The sequence below is a fragment of the Phodopus roborovskii genome, unplaced genomic scaffold (assembly GCF_943737965.1).
Source record: "Phodopus roborovskii unplaced genomic scaffold, PHOROB, whole genome shotgun sequence".
Taxonomy (NCBI): domain Eukaryota; kingdom Metazoa; phylum Chordata; class Mammalia; order Rodentia; family Cricetidae; genus Phodopus; species Phodopus roborovskii.
Window position 1 is genome coordinate 15904790 of NW_026125295.1, and position 16081 is coordinate 15920870.

General features: G+C 43.6%; 1 protein-coding gene across 1 annotated transcript in view; it reads left to right on the forward strand.

The window, feature by feature from the left end:
• The first annotated feature begins 965 nt into the window (after positions 1–965).
• The window catches only part of Col6a5 (collagen type VI alpha 5 chain), an 89489-nt gene continuing 74373 nt past the window's right edge, over positions 966–16081 (forward strand). Inside the window, exons 1-6 of the mRNA XM_051205706.1 lie at positions 966–1067; positions 3211–3870; positions 7509–8141; positions 10300–10860; positions 12229–12783; positions 15250–15825. Of these exons, the coding sequence (XP_051061663.1) occupies positions 1001–1067; positions 3211–3870; positions 7509–8141; positions 10300–10860; positions 12229–12783; positions 15250–15825 (3052 nt within the window). The 5' untranslated portion in view covers positions 966–1000. The remainder of the gene's footprint in view (positions 1068–3210; positions 3871–7508; positions 8142–10299; positions 10861–12228; positions 12784–15249; positions 15826–16081) is intronic.

Consider the following 16081-nt stretch of genomic DNA (forward strand, 5'->3'; position numbering starts at 1 on the left):
GTGTGTGTGTGTGTGTGTGTGTGTGTGTGTGTGTGTGTGTGTGTAAAAGGGGGGATCTGGATCCATGATGTGAAATATGCAAAGAATTAATAAAAGTTAATTAAGAAAATTAACCAATACAGTTGATTCCCAGATCCATGAGAACAGTGTTCATAATCATGTGATGGAGAAAACACCAGTCGTTATTGGCTTCTTGGAAAAAGTGATGAGCATAGACAATTATCATTGTCAGAATAAGAACAGAGGATAAAACATAGTGCATGTATAGTTTGTGGAGACCATGCTTTGCATAAGGTTGGTGGCACTGGTGTGAAAAGCCTGGGCATGGTAATCCCTGAATCCGGGGAAACATTCTGGATCTGCCATCTATCAAGTCATTTTGTGCCTCAGTTTCCCTATCTGTCACATAGCTACAGTACTTTCTGAGATGATACTTGGAAAGTGCTGAGGAAGGTTTTGAGCCACATTCAGGGACCAATGATACACACCAACATCTGTTTTCAGCAAATATCCCACACGCTTGATGGATGCTGCATAAATAAACTTGCTTTTTGTTGAAAATACTTCTTTTCAGTATACTGTCCTATAGGTAGTTCCTGGTCTCCAGTATTGCATACTGGTTTGAATGTAATTGGCCCTCATAGGGAGTGGCACTATTAGGAGGTGTGGCTTTCTTGGGGTGGGTGTGGCCTTGTCGGAGGAAGTGTGTCACTGAGGGGGCGGGCTTTTGCTTAAGCTTCATGCAGTGTCACAGTCAGTCAACTTCCTGTCACCTGCAAGATTCTCAGCTCCAGTCTCGTGTTTGCCTGCATGCTCCCTGCCATGATGATGATGGACTGAGTCTCTGAAACTGTAAGCCACTACCCCAAATAAGTGTTTTAAGAGTTGCCATAGTCATGGTGTCTCTTTACAGCAATAGAAATCTTAACTAAGAAACACATAATTCAGATTGAATTTTTTTTTTTAACAGAATAAAAGTTAAGAAAGCCCCACTAACAGAATGAAGCTTCAGATAACTGTGTTTGTCCTAATCCTCTGGACTGAAGTGCTGGCAGATCAGAGCCCAGGTATTAGTATGCTTTTTGTTCATTATTGTTTGGAGACATGTTAATAAAAAGTGCACAACACTTAACAGAAGCCACAGAACATAACATTAAACAGACTTTATAACTTAAGGGTAGAGAAAGCTATGGATTAAAAAAAAATCATGTTATATAACCCTGGATAAAAAAAAAAAACCCAAATAACCAAAAACTATATTCATTGATTTGTATAACTCTCAACATGTCATGTCTCTGTGAATACAGGAAGTCCACTGTGTATTGAGTAGTCTGAGCCTTATCTTCAGAAATGTTGCAGAAATGGTGTCCAGTGAACAACCATGCAGGCACTTGGAAGACAGCAAGAAAACTCAGCTTTTATTTACATGGGCTTGAACCCAAGCTGATGCTTCATCAGGTCTAGCTCCAACCCACAGTTTCTTCCAGCTTTTATAGATTGGCTAACACTGATGAAATCCTTGGTGATGTGAGCATCTGAGGGTGGTCTTTGAAACCTATCTCCACCAAGGGGAATCTCCATCACAATTACACATGATCACAGGAACAAACACTGCAGGTAGAAGAAGTTAAAACATTCCTGCCACTGCAGGCTGGATCTGTGGAGTGAGCAGATATCTGTGGCAATCATTTCTTACTGCACACATTCACCTTCCTAAGAGGAAGGGGCTCCTACAAGGTTGCAGAGCTCAGCATACAACACTATTTCAGAAGTAAACTTCAATCCCTTCTATTCCTTCATTTCCTCTATGTGTCTCCATCAGGGGTTCTGTTCCTGTGATAAAACTCCACTGGCCAACATCACCTTGTGGAGGAAAGCTTACAGTTACACAGCACAACATGTCAACCTAAGGAAGGAACAAAGGGCAGGAACCTGGACACAGATGATGTAGAGGTCGTGGAAGGGAGCTTCTTAGGGCTTTCTAATACTCTGCCCAGCCTACTTTCTTATAGCACCCAGGCCTACAAGCCGGAGAATGACATTGCCTACAGTTAGATAGGCCCTCCCAAGCAATCATCAATTACAAGAATGTACCACAGGCTCAGCCACAGGCCAATCTGGTGGGGCATTCTTTTCAATTGAGATTCCTTGTTCTCAAGTCACTCTGGTTTATGTGGTGTGATGTTGGCACAAAATCAGCTAGCACACTAGGCAAGGATTATTATGGGGCTATCATAATACAGAGTAGTAGTTTGCTTTTCTAGGTGCATATATATAAAGGTAAAATCTATCCATTTATCTCTCTCACTAATACACACACACACACACACACATATATATATGATATATATGTATCATATATATTCTTCCCCTTTAGTAGGTGGAAGACAAAGAATATCACACAGAAAGTATAATGCAAGTGTTTCTGTGACTAAACCATTGCCTCTTCCCCTTTTACACTATGAAATATACATGCTGAGTATCTCCAGTCTGAACATCACCAATTTATAATGGTTCAAGATCCCAAACTCTTTGAGCCCCAGCCTAGCAAAAGATGCAGGTGCACTACAGCCGCTGGCTTTCCCTGAGCTCCTTTACCAAAGAAGCCATAGCTATACTTTTTTCTTCTTTGCATCTGCATGGAATAGCTGTGGCAATTTATGTTTCAGGCACTTTCAGACTAACCCTGGCGATGCACTGGTGACCTCTCTTTGCTCCATGCCATGTCTGATCCCAACTCTCTTGCTCTGTGGGCCTCAGACAATTCCATGCAACTAAAGTCTTTCTTCACTCTGCTCCTAAGTTCTCCAGCCCAAGGCAGCTGCATATTCTGTGCTGTTGCCAAAAATAATTATTAGTCCCGAGACCACATTGCGATCCTCAGACCACATTGGGACCTTCTGGGGTGCTACCACAATGTCATTGATTTTGTAGTACAATATCATAGTTTGGGGCTCTAGAAATAAGAAAAAAAAGTCAATTGCTTTTAGAAATAGGTCTGAGAAAGAAAAATCTGTTGGCTGACTTTACTACTGCCTCCTTGACATGTCAGGCAAAACAAGTGGTTTCTTCTGTTTGACTTCCAGGGAAGAAAACATCTTTGGAGTTAGGATAAAGCCACGAAGGCACAATAACATAGTCACAAGTGAGTAGTGAGTTCTAAAATATGATGGTGGGAATAAAACTGTGCTTGCTGTCTTTATTGCACAGGGCCAGGCCCCGAGTATGCAGATGTGGTGTTCCTGGTAGACAGCTCTGATGACCTGGGGAGTAAGTCCTTCCCGTTTGTGAGAACTTTCCTCAACAAGCTGATCACCAGCCTCCCCATAGAGGCCAGCAAGTACCGTGTGGCCCTGGCCCAGTACAGCGATGCTCTCTACAACGAGTTCCAGCTGGACACCTTCAAGAACAGGAACCCCATGCTGAACCACCTGAAGAAGAACTTGGGGTTCATCGGTGGGTCCCTGAAGATAGGCAACGCCCTGCAAGAGGCCCACAGGACCTATTTCTCCACTCCCACAAATGGAAGAGACAGGAAACAGTTCCCCCCAATCCTGGTGGTGCTGGCTTCAGCAGAGTCTGAGGATGATGTGGAAGAGGCTTCCAAGGCCCTGCGGGAAGATGGGGTGAAAATCATCTCGGTGGGGGTGCAGAAGGCTTCTGAGGAAAACCTGAAGGCCATGGCCACATCCCAGTTCCATTTCAACCTCAGGACTGCCAGAGACCTCAGTGCGTTTGCCCCAAACATGACACAGATCATCAAAGACGTAACTAAATACCGGGAAGGAACAGCTGTGGCCCCATTGACACCTGCAGCCCCAATAACACCTGGAGTCCCAACCACAGCTGCAATCAATGCTAATATGACAGGTAGGAAACCCTTGAAGAGGAGCCCAGTCTCTATGGGCACACTATGTACCCATCCTTACCCATGGCAGCTCTCACCTGATATTTGTGACTAGCTGTATTGTGCTGTTGGGAATTTCCCCATACCGGCTTTTTTCTTTGCCTCTGCGCCATTTCTCTGGCTCCAATCCTATTGCTTTCCTTTGCCTCCCTTTTGGCAGAACAGCTCCATCATTTAAACCTTAACTCTGCCTTCTTCCTATCTGGGAAGCTTTCGTTTTGGGTCCCAGCATTCTTTGGGCACATCTTATGACAGCAATATTTCCCATAATTCTCCACCTCTGTTTGTCCCTGTCCTATAGCCATGATTGGGGAGTGTCACAGGGGTAGAATTGACAGCCGGTGTTAATCACTATATTCTTTGAGCCCAACACAGTAAGCTGGTGTCCTGTTTCATATTATGAATAAACGAAAGTCTGACTGTCACAGACACCAGAAATCCATGTAGGTGATTCCTTTTCTGTCATATTCCTGACGATGTCAGGCTGATGGGCAGTAATTAATTCAGTAAGTGCCAGTCAAATAGCATGTCACAACTAGCATGTCAAAGCTAATGGGTGTGGCATGACAGGCTTGCCAGTACTTGTTCATGCTTGTGCCATACAGGCAGCACGGGGTAGCCCGGCTGGCCACTAGTGTGGTGGGCTGCACTATTGGGCTGTGTATGCCTAGTGGCATAGCCTTCCTGCGCCAGAGTTTGAGTGTCTCTAATGAGTATCAGTACCTGTTCCAGACAAAAAGGCGCTTGTTACCTCTCCAGCCACAGAGTCAGTGTGACTAAATATTTCATATTTTTCATAGATTTAACATTAGAACGTGTTTCTGTAATGCATCAGTGGTGCTTTTAGGGAGGCTCTGAAGTGCTGCTATTATATAACAATGTCTCTCCAAGCAGAATATATCTTTAAACTGAAGAAATACTGGGAATATTTATTGAAGGCTTATTGGCATGAATGAGAGCCAACTGGAAGCAGCTCAAGTTGAATTGGCTCAGTATCTCCCTCACTTTCGTAATTCAAAACCTTAGTCGTTACCCCTTCTATGTGAAATGCTCCCATTTTCTTTCCCAAAGGCCCTCAAGTGCATCTCATGGGACTGCTCCTATCGCTAAAACCCCACCATGCATGCTGACCACTAAGCACATCTCATGGGACTGCTCTTTCCTCTAAGACCCTGCCATCCATGCTCATGTCTACTGCATTCAGAGCTTCTTGGGATCAGCATTACCCCAGCTGACACAGTGTGTCCTTAGAATGGGGTGATGACCCCAGCCATTGCAGCATGTCCTTAGGCCAATTTTGACTTCCATCTCAGAAGCCATCTCTGTTACCTTCCGACTGCCACCTCGCAGGTGCCTGCTCTGCCTTTCCTTCAGCTACCCCAAAGCCCCCATATTCCATGCAGAAACACTCAGGGCCTCTCTTTATTTTGATTCTTGATCCCCTTGGCCCAAAGGAGGAATGCTAATGCCCCACTAGCTCACACCTTATTGAAGGATGCTGTGCTTGCGTCTTAGGTGGGTTTTCTATGACGATTTCAAAGCAGAATACTCTGGAGTCCAATAGTCACTGGGAGGTGGTCCTAGAAAGCATCAGTGAGAAACAAGGAAAACAGGAGGTTGCACATGCAGTGCTGGTGATGAAGCAAATGGACCAGTCACAGTTCTAGGCAGGTGTGTAGCAAGGATGCTGCGCTGGTGAGAAGATTGGCCACATCTCTGGAGTGCGGTAGTAGAATCCTCGGCTGAGTGGACTTCCCTGGAAAGCTCTGACTCTTAGTCTGGTCTATCAGGGACAATGGAGCTTTGCCACCTTTTAGGGGGCCCCATGTACCCATCAGACTTCTCTTACTCCTTCTTATAGTACAAGGCAGGGTACTGTTTAGAAGGACCCCACCCTTGCTTTCTAGAAGGTAAAGCAAGGGCTGTTATTGGTGAGGTCTGAGTTTAAAGTATGTCTGGGCTGCTTAGGACCTTGGGTAGTTTTCTCAACCTGGGAGTTTCTGTTCCTTTCCTTGTAAAGGGAGGAAAATGGTATCTGTCTTCTAACAATGGAAAAATGACTTACATGACTTGTTTACTGCTGTTGATAGTAACAGCTGTTGGCAAATAAATGCTGGGCTTGAGGAGGTCACACAGAGTTTGATTTAGCCCGTGGTGTAGGATTCTAAGTGAGGTTTATAAGAATTAGTTTTAATTAATTCTCTATAAATATTGTTGTTCTCACACCAGGTGCCTGATGGTAGAAGGGCTGGAGATAAGGAAGACATGTTTTCTGTCTTCTGGGGTCAGGGAAACTAATGGGGTAGCTCTTGGCAAGATTAAGCTTGTCTCTTGACTGCCCTTTGCACAGGTGTGATTCATCCTCCTGTGTTTGAGTAGGTGTGAATGTGGTCTACTTTGCCTTAGACTCCAGATTCTTCCAATCAACTGCTCATGTGACATTTCCTCCTGGATCCTCAGTGCTATGTGAAATCTAGCATGTCCGAGATAGAACTCTTGGATCCTATCTGCAACTCATTCCTACTGTCTCAGACAGACAGGCAGACAGACAGACACACTGCCACTATCCATTCATATGTACAAACTCTATCCCTAGGAGTTTCCCCTATTTCTTCTTTTGTATCCAATCATTAAGTTTTCTGCTGTCTCTAGTCATTTATCAGAACAAATCTTGCCGCTCTGGCTTCCTGATGTTCTCCTGTTTAGAATCAGTGTTTCTTTCCTGGACCAGGGCAGTAGCTTGTTGTAACCTTGAATTCTTCATTTCCCTCCATGACTGCAGTGATGCTTACATTGAAATTAAAACAGATTGTGTGCTTTCCAGGTGATCTGGACCTGCTTCCCTCCGACCTCTCCCCCTTGTTCCCCTTCTCCTACTGGATCTAGCCACTACATATTTCTTGCTTATCCCACATGTTGCTGTTCTTTCTACTGAGTTTTCTATGACTGAATCCTATATTCACATTTTATCCAGTGTGATCCTTTGGCCAAACCCAACTTCACATCTCACGTAGGTTTCTCCCCCAACCACATGACCAGCAGAGTCAGTCAAGCCACCTGCTGTTTTCTTTGTAATGATTGTCACCACTTGGAAGAAGCTTGTTGAGGTCAGGAATATGTCTGCCAATCTGTCACCACATGTCAGAGTGTGAGGATGGTAGTGATGAATGTTGTGGCAGCCACGATGGTCACATCGCTGGTAAAAGGTGGGTGTGGGGACCATAGTGGTGGTAATGGAGTCGAGTTTCATGTGCTGGCCAGGGTGATGACTGTGCTGGTGTCTGTGGTCACACTGACGGTAGAAAGTATATTGGCAATGAAGACGGTTCTTGTAGGCATGGTCACAGAGATGACAGTGGCAGTGGTGGCTGTGGCATGTGGCAGGAAAATTGCTAAGTATAGAAAAAAAGTATACATGAAACTTCTGAATTATTGACCTTGTCAGACTTACTCAGAATTTTGACCTTTTGTTTAGTAAGAGGAAGACAGTCTAACCGGGTCTGTGGTAACTCCATTTTCATCAGTGTCTTAGCCATCCTTGAAGTATCCTTCGCTCACACCAGTGGTTTCTTCTAACCTTACCACTTTTCTATCCCCACAGTTCCCTTTCCCACATCCTGTCAGAAGGACTCCCTTGCAGACATTATATTCTTGGTGGATGAGTCAGTGGGGACCACAGAAAATCTGAGGGCCCTGCAGAACTTCCTGGAGAATGTCACCAGCTCTGTGGATGTGAAGGACAATTGCATGCGACTTGGACTGATGAGCTACAGTGACAGGGTTGAGACTATTTCTTCCCTGAAGTCAAGCACCAACCAGTCTGAATTCCAACAGCAAATCCAGAAGCTCTCCCTCCGGTCTGGGGGGTCTAAAGTTGGGGCTGCCATTGAGCAGATGAGGAGAGAAGGCTTCTCAGTGTCCGGTGGCAGCAGAAAGGCACAAGGGGTCCCTCAGATTGCCGTGCTGGTCACCCACAGGCCATCAGATGATGCAGTGCGGAACGCTGCACTGGATCTTCGCTTGGAGGGTGTAACTATGTTTGCTCTGGGCATCCAAGGTGCCAACAACACACAGTTAGAAGACATAGTGTCCTATCCTTCCAAGCAGAGCATTTCCACACACAGCTCCTACAGACACTTGGAATCGTACAGTGGGAACTTCCTGAAGAAGATCCACAATGAAGTCTGGAGCCGAGTTTCTACCCATGCTGAACAAATAGAGCTTGATAAAACTGGTATGTCTAGAAGAATCGTGGTATTACACGTTTAATGGGAATGGTTGCTCAGGGTTGGGACTGAAGCAGGCATTGATCAAAATTCAGTCAGGGGACTTTTATGGGTTGAGATAATGCTAAAAATATTGAATTTGTGCAATGGCTGCATAGCTATAAATATGTCAAAATCTATTGGATAATATACTTACAATGGATTGATTTTATAATGTGCAAATTGTCCCTCCATAAGATGTAATAAAGCCATATACATGATGCATAAAACATTTTTATAGTGTAGATGGATGTGAAGGAGAAAAAGTATGCTGTTGTCCACCTTCAGATAATACTTGACTTTGCCTGTTTGCTGCTCCCTCCACCCCATGCAGGTGCTGAGGATCAAAGTCCTCGCTCCAATGTAGCAAGCACCCTCCTGACTGAGCTCTAGGTTTGTGTATTAAGAACAGCAGCGACCAATGACGAGTGATGCTTGATGTATATGAGGGTAGAGGGCATTCCTGCTGGTGAATGCTTGCTTCTTCATTAGATTATGCATCAGTTCACTGTGCTTGTTTTCAAGGTTTGCAGGACCAGAGCAACACAGTCTTTGCAGATGATTGCAATCTTAGGCAATCTTCCCTCCCTCCCTCCCTCCCTTTTCTTTCTTCCCTTCTCCCTCTTTCTTTCCTTACTTCCTCTTTCTCCCTCCTTCCATCTCACCCTCCCTGCCTATTGCTTACCCTCTCTCCATCCCCCTTCACTCTTCTTCTTCACGTAGCTCAGGCAAGCTTGGAATTATCTATGTAGCTGAAGATGACCCTGAATTCCTGATCCTCCTACTTCCACTTACAGGTTCTTGCCCAGCTAATTTTAACTTCCTCAACAGGTGATCACTTCTCTTTGTAGTCATTGTAGGAAATGAATGACTTACAGTTTTCAAAATGTCAGCTTCATATGCCATTAAGTAAATAGGCCAATCTTTTAAACACAGGGCAACTGGGCCATTGTAGAATTCTTCCTTCATTGGAAACTTTGGGGCAAGTAATGTTCCCTGACATTACTGTAGACTTTCAGCAACTGTTCCTTAAGAAGTAAATGCTACTGGAAATAAGTATGATCCCAAGATTCAGACAAATATTCTATTCCATAGCAGGATGAGAGGTATTTTGTTTAAGCCAGTTGATAAATTTCTGTGATGTGCCAGGCCTATGTAGCAGAAGTAAGGCTTAGGCAGAGCTGTCTGAAAGTGATTTTATGTGATAAGAAACAGGTTATGCTCATGAAAGCAATTCTGGAAAATGCCACAATGAAAAAAGGGTGATAGAGCCATGTGTGGTCATACATGCTCTCTCTTAATCCCAGCACTCAGGAGGTGGATCTCTGTGAGCTCAAGGCCAACCTGGTCTACAGAGTGGGTTCCCTCTCTCTCTCTCTCTCTCTCTCTCTCTCTCTCTCTCTCTCTCTCTCTCTCTCAAAAAGGATAGAAAGTCCAATGTGCTTAACACAGTGAGGGAATTGCTGGAACCAGGGTCAGAGAGAAAGGTAGGAAGTAAGGCTGAATTTTAATTTAAAATTCTAAATGAGTGATAATATCACCAATCTGATTTGGGCTTTACTGTGGTAGTTGCTCAGGGAAGAAGAGGTCATTGGGGAAGAATAGAGGTCACAGCCAAGTATGGGGTTCATGTTTGTAATCCTGCACCTGGGAGGCAGAAGCAGGAGGATCATGAGCTCAAGGCCAGCCTGGGCTGCCTAGAGATTCTGTTGAAAAACAAAGCAAAGCAAAAGCAGGCAGAACAGATGGTTTCCCATACCATGCTGTTTCCCAGGAAACCATTAAGACATAGACTCTAAAGAGGCAAGTGTCAAAGCTCCAAGAGGATTTTCCTTACAGTGTCTGGGGCCTGGGCAATCTGGTCCTTGATCTTCATCTACTGACTGTGTGACCTTAGATAAACCACTGTGCTTTGCTGTGCCAGTGTTTTCCCAAGATGGTGATAGATTTCAAAGGGTAAAATGGATAGAAAGGTGCCGAGGAAGTGTCCCGGCTCCACACAAACACAGAGGCCCTGTTCTTTAGACCTGCACAGGCTCATGCTCCACACAAACCCTGGGAGAAAGTTCCCTCGAGATGCTCTTTGATTGAAAGAGAACACACTTCCCATTCTCTTTCATTTTTTAGGCTGTGTAGATACAAAGGAGGCTGATATCTATTTCCTCATTGATGGCTCGTCCAGCATCCACAAGAAACAGTTTGAGCAAATCCAGATATTTATGTCGTCTGTGATAGACATGTTTCCCGTCGGTCCCAACAATGTCCGAGTTGGAGTCGTGCAGTATTCACATAAGAATGAAGTGGAATTCCCTGCCTCCCTCTACCTGGATGGCATTGCCTTGAAGAAGGCTGTTTTTAACATCAAGCAACTCAAAGGTCGTACATTCACTGGGAAAGCCCTGGACTTCATACTGCCGATAATAAAGAAGGGGAAATCAGAGAGGGCAAATGAAATCCCCTGTTATCTCATTGTACTGACCGATGGGAAGTCAGAAGACAGTGTTCTAGAACCTGCCAACAGAATAAGGGCTGAAGATGTCACCATTCACGCAGTCGGGATTGGCGAGGCGAATAAAACACAACTGCAACAAATTGCTGGGAAAGACGAAAGGGTCAACTTTGGGCAGAATTTTGATTCCCTAAAGAACATAAAAAATGAAATTGTTCACAGCATCTGCTCTGAAAAAGGTAAGAAAACCAAAATGAAACACAGGAAGGGATGCATAAAAGTCACGTGTGATTAGGGATTTGGCTCAGTGGTAGACCGCTTGTCTAGATCAGATGAGCCCCAGCCCTGCAAAGCAAAACAAAAACAATCAGGTGTTGCAGACAGTGGCTAGGTTGTCACTAGAGAGGAAAGAAAAGGCTGCAAAACATGTGTGACTTTTCTGAGCCACTGGGAATAAAATCAAGCAAGCAAATGGGTGGTACTGAAGATGGAATCCCAAATCATAGACTTCATCTTCCTTCTCTCACCTGTTGCTAACAGTTGTACAGTTGGGGTCCATAAGCAAGATGATGAGAAGGAATAGTCTCTATTGTTGACTGCGTTTGATTCCAAGAAAAGGAGAAAGGCTTCAGGAAGCACAATATAGAGTGTACTTTAGGTCCTTCTTTAGAGAAGAAGGCTCTAGACTGATGTGAGGAGGCAAGCATATATTTTGTAGTTTAGGCATCAGTTATTGATCAAGGAAATGAATCCTAAGTAGTGAGTGGAGAGCAGGATGTTGAGAAACCTAAGCCTGCGATGCTCTAAACTGCTAAGCCATCTCTCCAGCTCCAATAGAACTGATTTTCAATAATGTATAGAAGTTGGTCTTATATGTATGTGTATATACATTTATGTATATGTACTTATGCCCAATTCCAATAAGGACCAACTACAAATTTTATGTATAAATAAGGAATAGTCTATTGTGAATAGATATATGTGTGTACTAAAGCATGTAATATCACCACTAAAATATTTTCACTACAATTTTTATGTATTAAATGACTTATTTATCAAGCCATTTAAAATTATCCCAGAAAATAATGCTGCTTTAAGATTAGTTAGAATTATGTTTTTCAAGACTATGATTAAATCCTGAAATATTAGTCCCATAAATGTTGAGAATTGGTTATTTGGGCTCTGATTAATTTTTAAAATCACCATGACATTTTTAATGTTTAACTTGAGGCTTTGTATTCATGTACATTTAAAAGTTATGATGAAAGAATGATGAACGGATGAATGATGAGTGGATAAATGATATATGAATGATAAACTAATGGTGAATGAGAGTTTGTATGTGTGAGGGACTAAGTATAAAGTTTGGAAGTGGCATTTCCTTTTTAAAATTTCTTGGATCATCCTCAGTGAATTTCTGATGCCTGCAGGCTCTGGTCAGAAGGCTTCTTCTACCAAAGTTGCAAATAAAAAAATAAAAATTTCAAACATAACAGCAATTCCCTGAGTTGATTGTGAATGTTTTCTCGTAGATGCATTTGTTATTACTTACTGTTTCCATGTGCTCGGAGAATCACGCCAATTTCTGATCTTTTCCCACGATGCAGGTTGTGAAGATATGAAGGCTGACATCATGTTTTTGGTGGACAGTTCTGGAAGCATAGGGGATACAAATTTTGAGATAATGAAAACCTTCATGAAAAACCTGGTGGGGAAGATTCAGATTGGTGCCAGTAAGAGCCAAGTTGGCGTTGTTCAGTTCAGTGATTATAATAAGGAAGAATTCCAGCTCAATACATTCTTCACACACAAAGACATTTATGCCGCAATAGACAGGATGTCGTCCATCAAGAGAAACACTTTGACCGGAAGTGCACTAACCTTTGTAAATGAGTACTTTGACCTTCCCAAGGGGGGGCGTCCCCAGGTTAGAAAATTTCTCATCCTCCTCACAGATGGGAAAGCCCAAGATGAAGTAGGGGGTCCTGCCATGGCTCTCAGGAACAAAGGTGTGACCATCTTTTCTGTGGGTGTATATGGTGCCAATAGGGCTGAGCTGGAGGAAATCAGTGGGGATGGCAGCCTGGTTTTCCACGTGGAGAACTTTGACCATCTGAAGGCAATAGAGAGTAAACTCATCTTTCGTGTGTGTGCTCTGCATGGTAAGTGTCCCCGTCTCCCTTCAAGACATCAGTGGTCCCCTAATTTCTTATCTATGTTAGTCATATTAAAACTCCTACAACCTGATGAACAATTTGGTAATTAGTTTGGTACAAATTAGTCTTGCTTTTGGTGAATTCAAATCTATTCTGAAAAGGTCTCTAAATATGATGCTACTTCCAGCTCTAATCCTTACAAACCTGGAGTTTTCCATGGTCTGTTTTTTAATATTAAATTATTTTTAAAAATCAGTTTAAGCAGAAAACTATGGAGGGAAGGGAAGGAGGAAGAAAGAGAGAGAGAGAGAGAGAGAGAGAGAGAGAGAGAGAGAGAGAGAGAGAAAGCAGATTGATTTAGTTGAGTGGGCTGACTCAAAGTGAGAAGAGTAGCCACCTCTCATATGATTTATTAAAAGATTGTTTCTTGGCTATGCATAGCCATTGCCAGGCAGAAAGTAATTAGAAGCATAAATGCATCTGCCTTTTAACTATATTAAATGATCCCCTTAACAGCCCCGATCTACCAAAACATTGCTCATATTTTAAATGCATAGTGCATTTTTTAAAAAATTGATTTATATTCTTAACTTCTGGCAACTAGGCATTTGTCTGTTCATGTACTTGTGAAATTTTATGATGGGACTTTCTACCTGATTGCTTGAGGTTACTACTTTTATCTCATAAATCATAATGCTTTAAAAAAAAAATTATTGAGCAATCTTCAGTTGGAGCCATTTTTTTTCGGTGCTGGGAACTGAGCCTCACAGATGCCAGCTCTGCCACTGAGCTGCATCCCCAGCCCTGACACTATCAAGCTCAACATCTCTTGAGCTAGAACTTGCTGCACAAGGACTGAAGACACACACTTGGATGTATCTGATGCTGTTACCTGTTTGGAAACAGCCAAAAGAGCAAATGAAAACATCAGTAAGTGTGTTGTGTGCTCTCCTGGCAGCATAGAAACAGACAGACATTGGTTTCATTCTTCAAAATCATGTGTTTAGGATTTTTAGAAAGTTAACAAATTAATGGCCCCACTGCAAATGGGTTTCAGGTGCTGTCTCAGGACTTTTCTTCCTCTACAGCAGCGATTTCCCAGACTCCATAGGGTTGAGGTGTACTGAAGGGCCAGACCTTCAACTTTAGAGTCTTCCTTTTGATAAATACTAACACTGGCAGCGCCCTGTCTAGAGCATGAGGTGAACTTCAGCTGCCTCATATGGTAGCCAACTCCAGTTGTGCCCTGTCACCAAGTCTCAGGGAAGCCTTTGCCTCAGGCTTTCATGGGGGATAGCTTGAGCTCATCCATGGTGTCTGGGACTTGAAAACTTGATAACCTCGCTGGCAGAAATGAAAACTGGAGAGGTAAAACAGGCTGGTGGGATGTGAAGGAGAAAAGGAACTTTGGATGGCAAATGCCTAGGTTATTGAGGAAAGGAAAAAAAAAAAAAAAAAAAAAAAAAAGACCGAGAGTCTAGATAATCAAGCCCACCGGAGAATGACCTGTTGGCTTTGAGAATGGAAGAGGACTTGGGACCAGGGAAGAGGAGATGAGAGCTTTCACTCTACCCTTACTTGTGTCCATCCCTTTACGAGTTTGAATTCTGGAGGCCTGAGTGGAGTGCACATAAGTGGGCCAATGATGCATGTGGGAGGCTTGGGTACTGGGGACACAGGGCAGCTGGAGCCAGATAGAGTGGAATGCAACCCAACCTATACAATGAGCTCCTGGATTCAAGGCAGCAGTTTGTTTCGGCAAGCTCTAGTAAAACTTGCCATCATATTGTCCTTGAATTGGCTTCTAACGTTACTTTTCTGCTGAAATCTGGTTAGCAAAGGCACCATGAGGCACCAGCAGATCAGTGTGGTGTGGTGCAAGGACCACCAGTCAAAAGGCCCTTTAGGTAAGGGTACAGGTGTCCGTAGAATTCTGTTCTGGTAACTTGCCCTTGAATGTGCTTTGGCCTCTTTCTCTGTAAAATGAAAACAACCACTTTGAACCAAGTGAGACAGGGGCTGGGGAGAATGCTTAGTTGGCAAAGTGCTTGCCACAAGAATATGAAGACCAGAGTTTGATCTCCAGCATCCATTTGAAAAAGCCATATTTTGCCATGTACATGTAATCCCAGTGCAGAGGAAGTGGCGACAGGCAGAGTCTTGGGGCTTGCTAGCCATCTAGTCTTGCCCATTTGGTGGGTTTCAGGCCAGTGAGAGCCCTCGTTTCAAAAACCAAGGTAGTTGGTGTTCTGAGGAATGAAACTCAAGGTTGAATGTTGGCCTCCACATATACACACCTGTGCACATCCATATGCACACACACACATACAAAATGGAAGGGTACCAAGTGAGATGTGGGGGATGAATTGGGAATATAATGTACCTAGAACACTCATGGGAAAGGTTGACAGCTTTCCCTCTTGTGTGTAGGATGCTTGATAGAGTTTATGAGTGACTGTTTATTTTTTTCAGATTGCAAGAGGATCGAACTCTTAGATATTGTGTTTGTGCTGGACCATTCAGGCAGCATAGGTTCACAACAACAAGAGAGCATGATTAACCTCACCATCCACTTGGTGAAGAAGGCAGATGTTGGTAGGGACCGAGTCCAGTTTGGAGCTCTCAAATATTCCAACAATCCTGAGATTCTTTTCTATCTTAACACATACTCAAGCAAATCAGACATCATTGAGCACCTGAGGCGGCCCAGGGCCACCTCAGGGGAAACCTACACTGCCAAGGCTCTTCAGCACTCCAACATCCTGTTCACAGAAGAGCATGGCAGCCGCCTGAAGCAAAATGTGAAACAGCTGATGGTTGTCATCACGGATGGCGTGTCGCATGACCGAGATAAACTCAATGACACAGCGTGGGAACTAAGGGACAAAGGCGTCACCATCTTCGCAGTAGGTGTCGGAGATGCCAACCAAGGTGAACTGGAGACCATGGCAGGGAAGAAAGAAAACACTGTCCATGTAGACAATTTTGACAAACTGAGAGATACTTACCTGCCTCTGCAAGAAACTCTGTGCAATAATTCACAAGAGAGTAAGTTGCTCTATTACTTATATAATAGTTTATTCTTTGAGAGTGACATTGTGTTTTGGTCATGTTCATACCCACTAACTCCTCTCAGATCCCGTCTCACATTTCCGCCCCCAGCTTCATGTCTTCTTTTCCAGTTTGGGTTGCCCATATACTTACAGATGTGGTGTCAACTACTGGAGCTATACCCTTAAAGGAAACTGAGTCCACCTCCCCCAGAAGCTATTTACTGCCAATAGCTTCTCAGTTATAGGGGTAG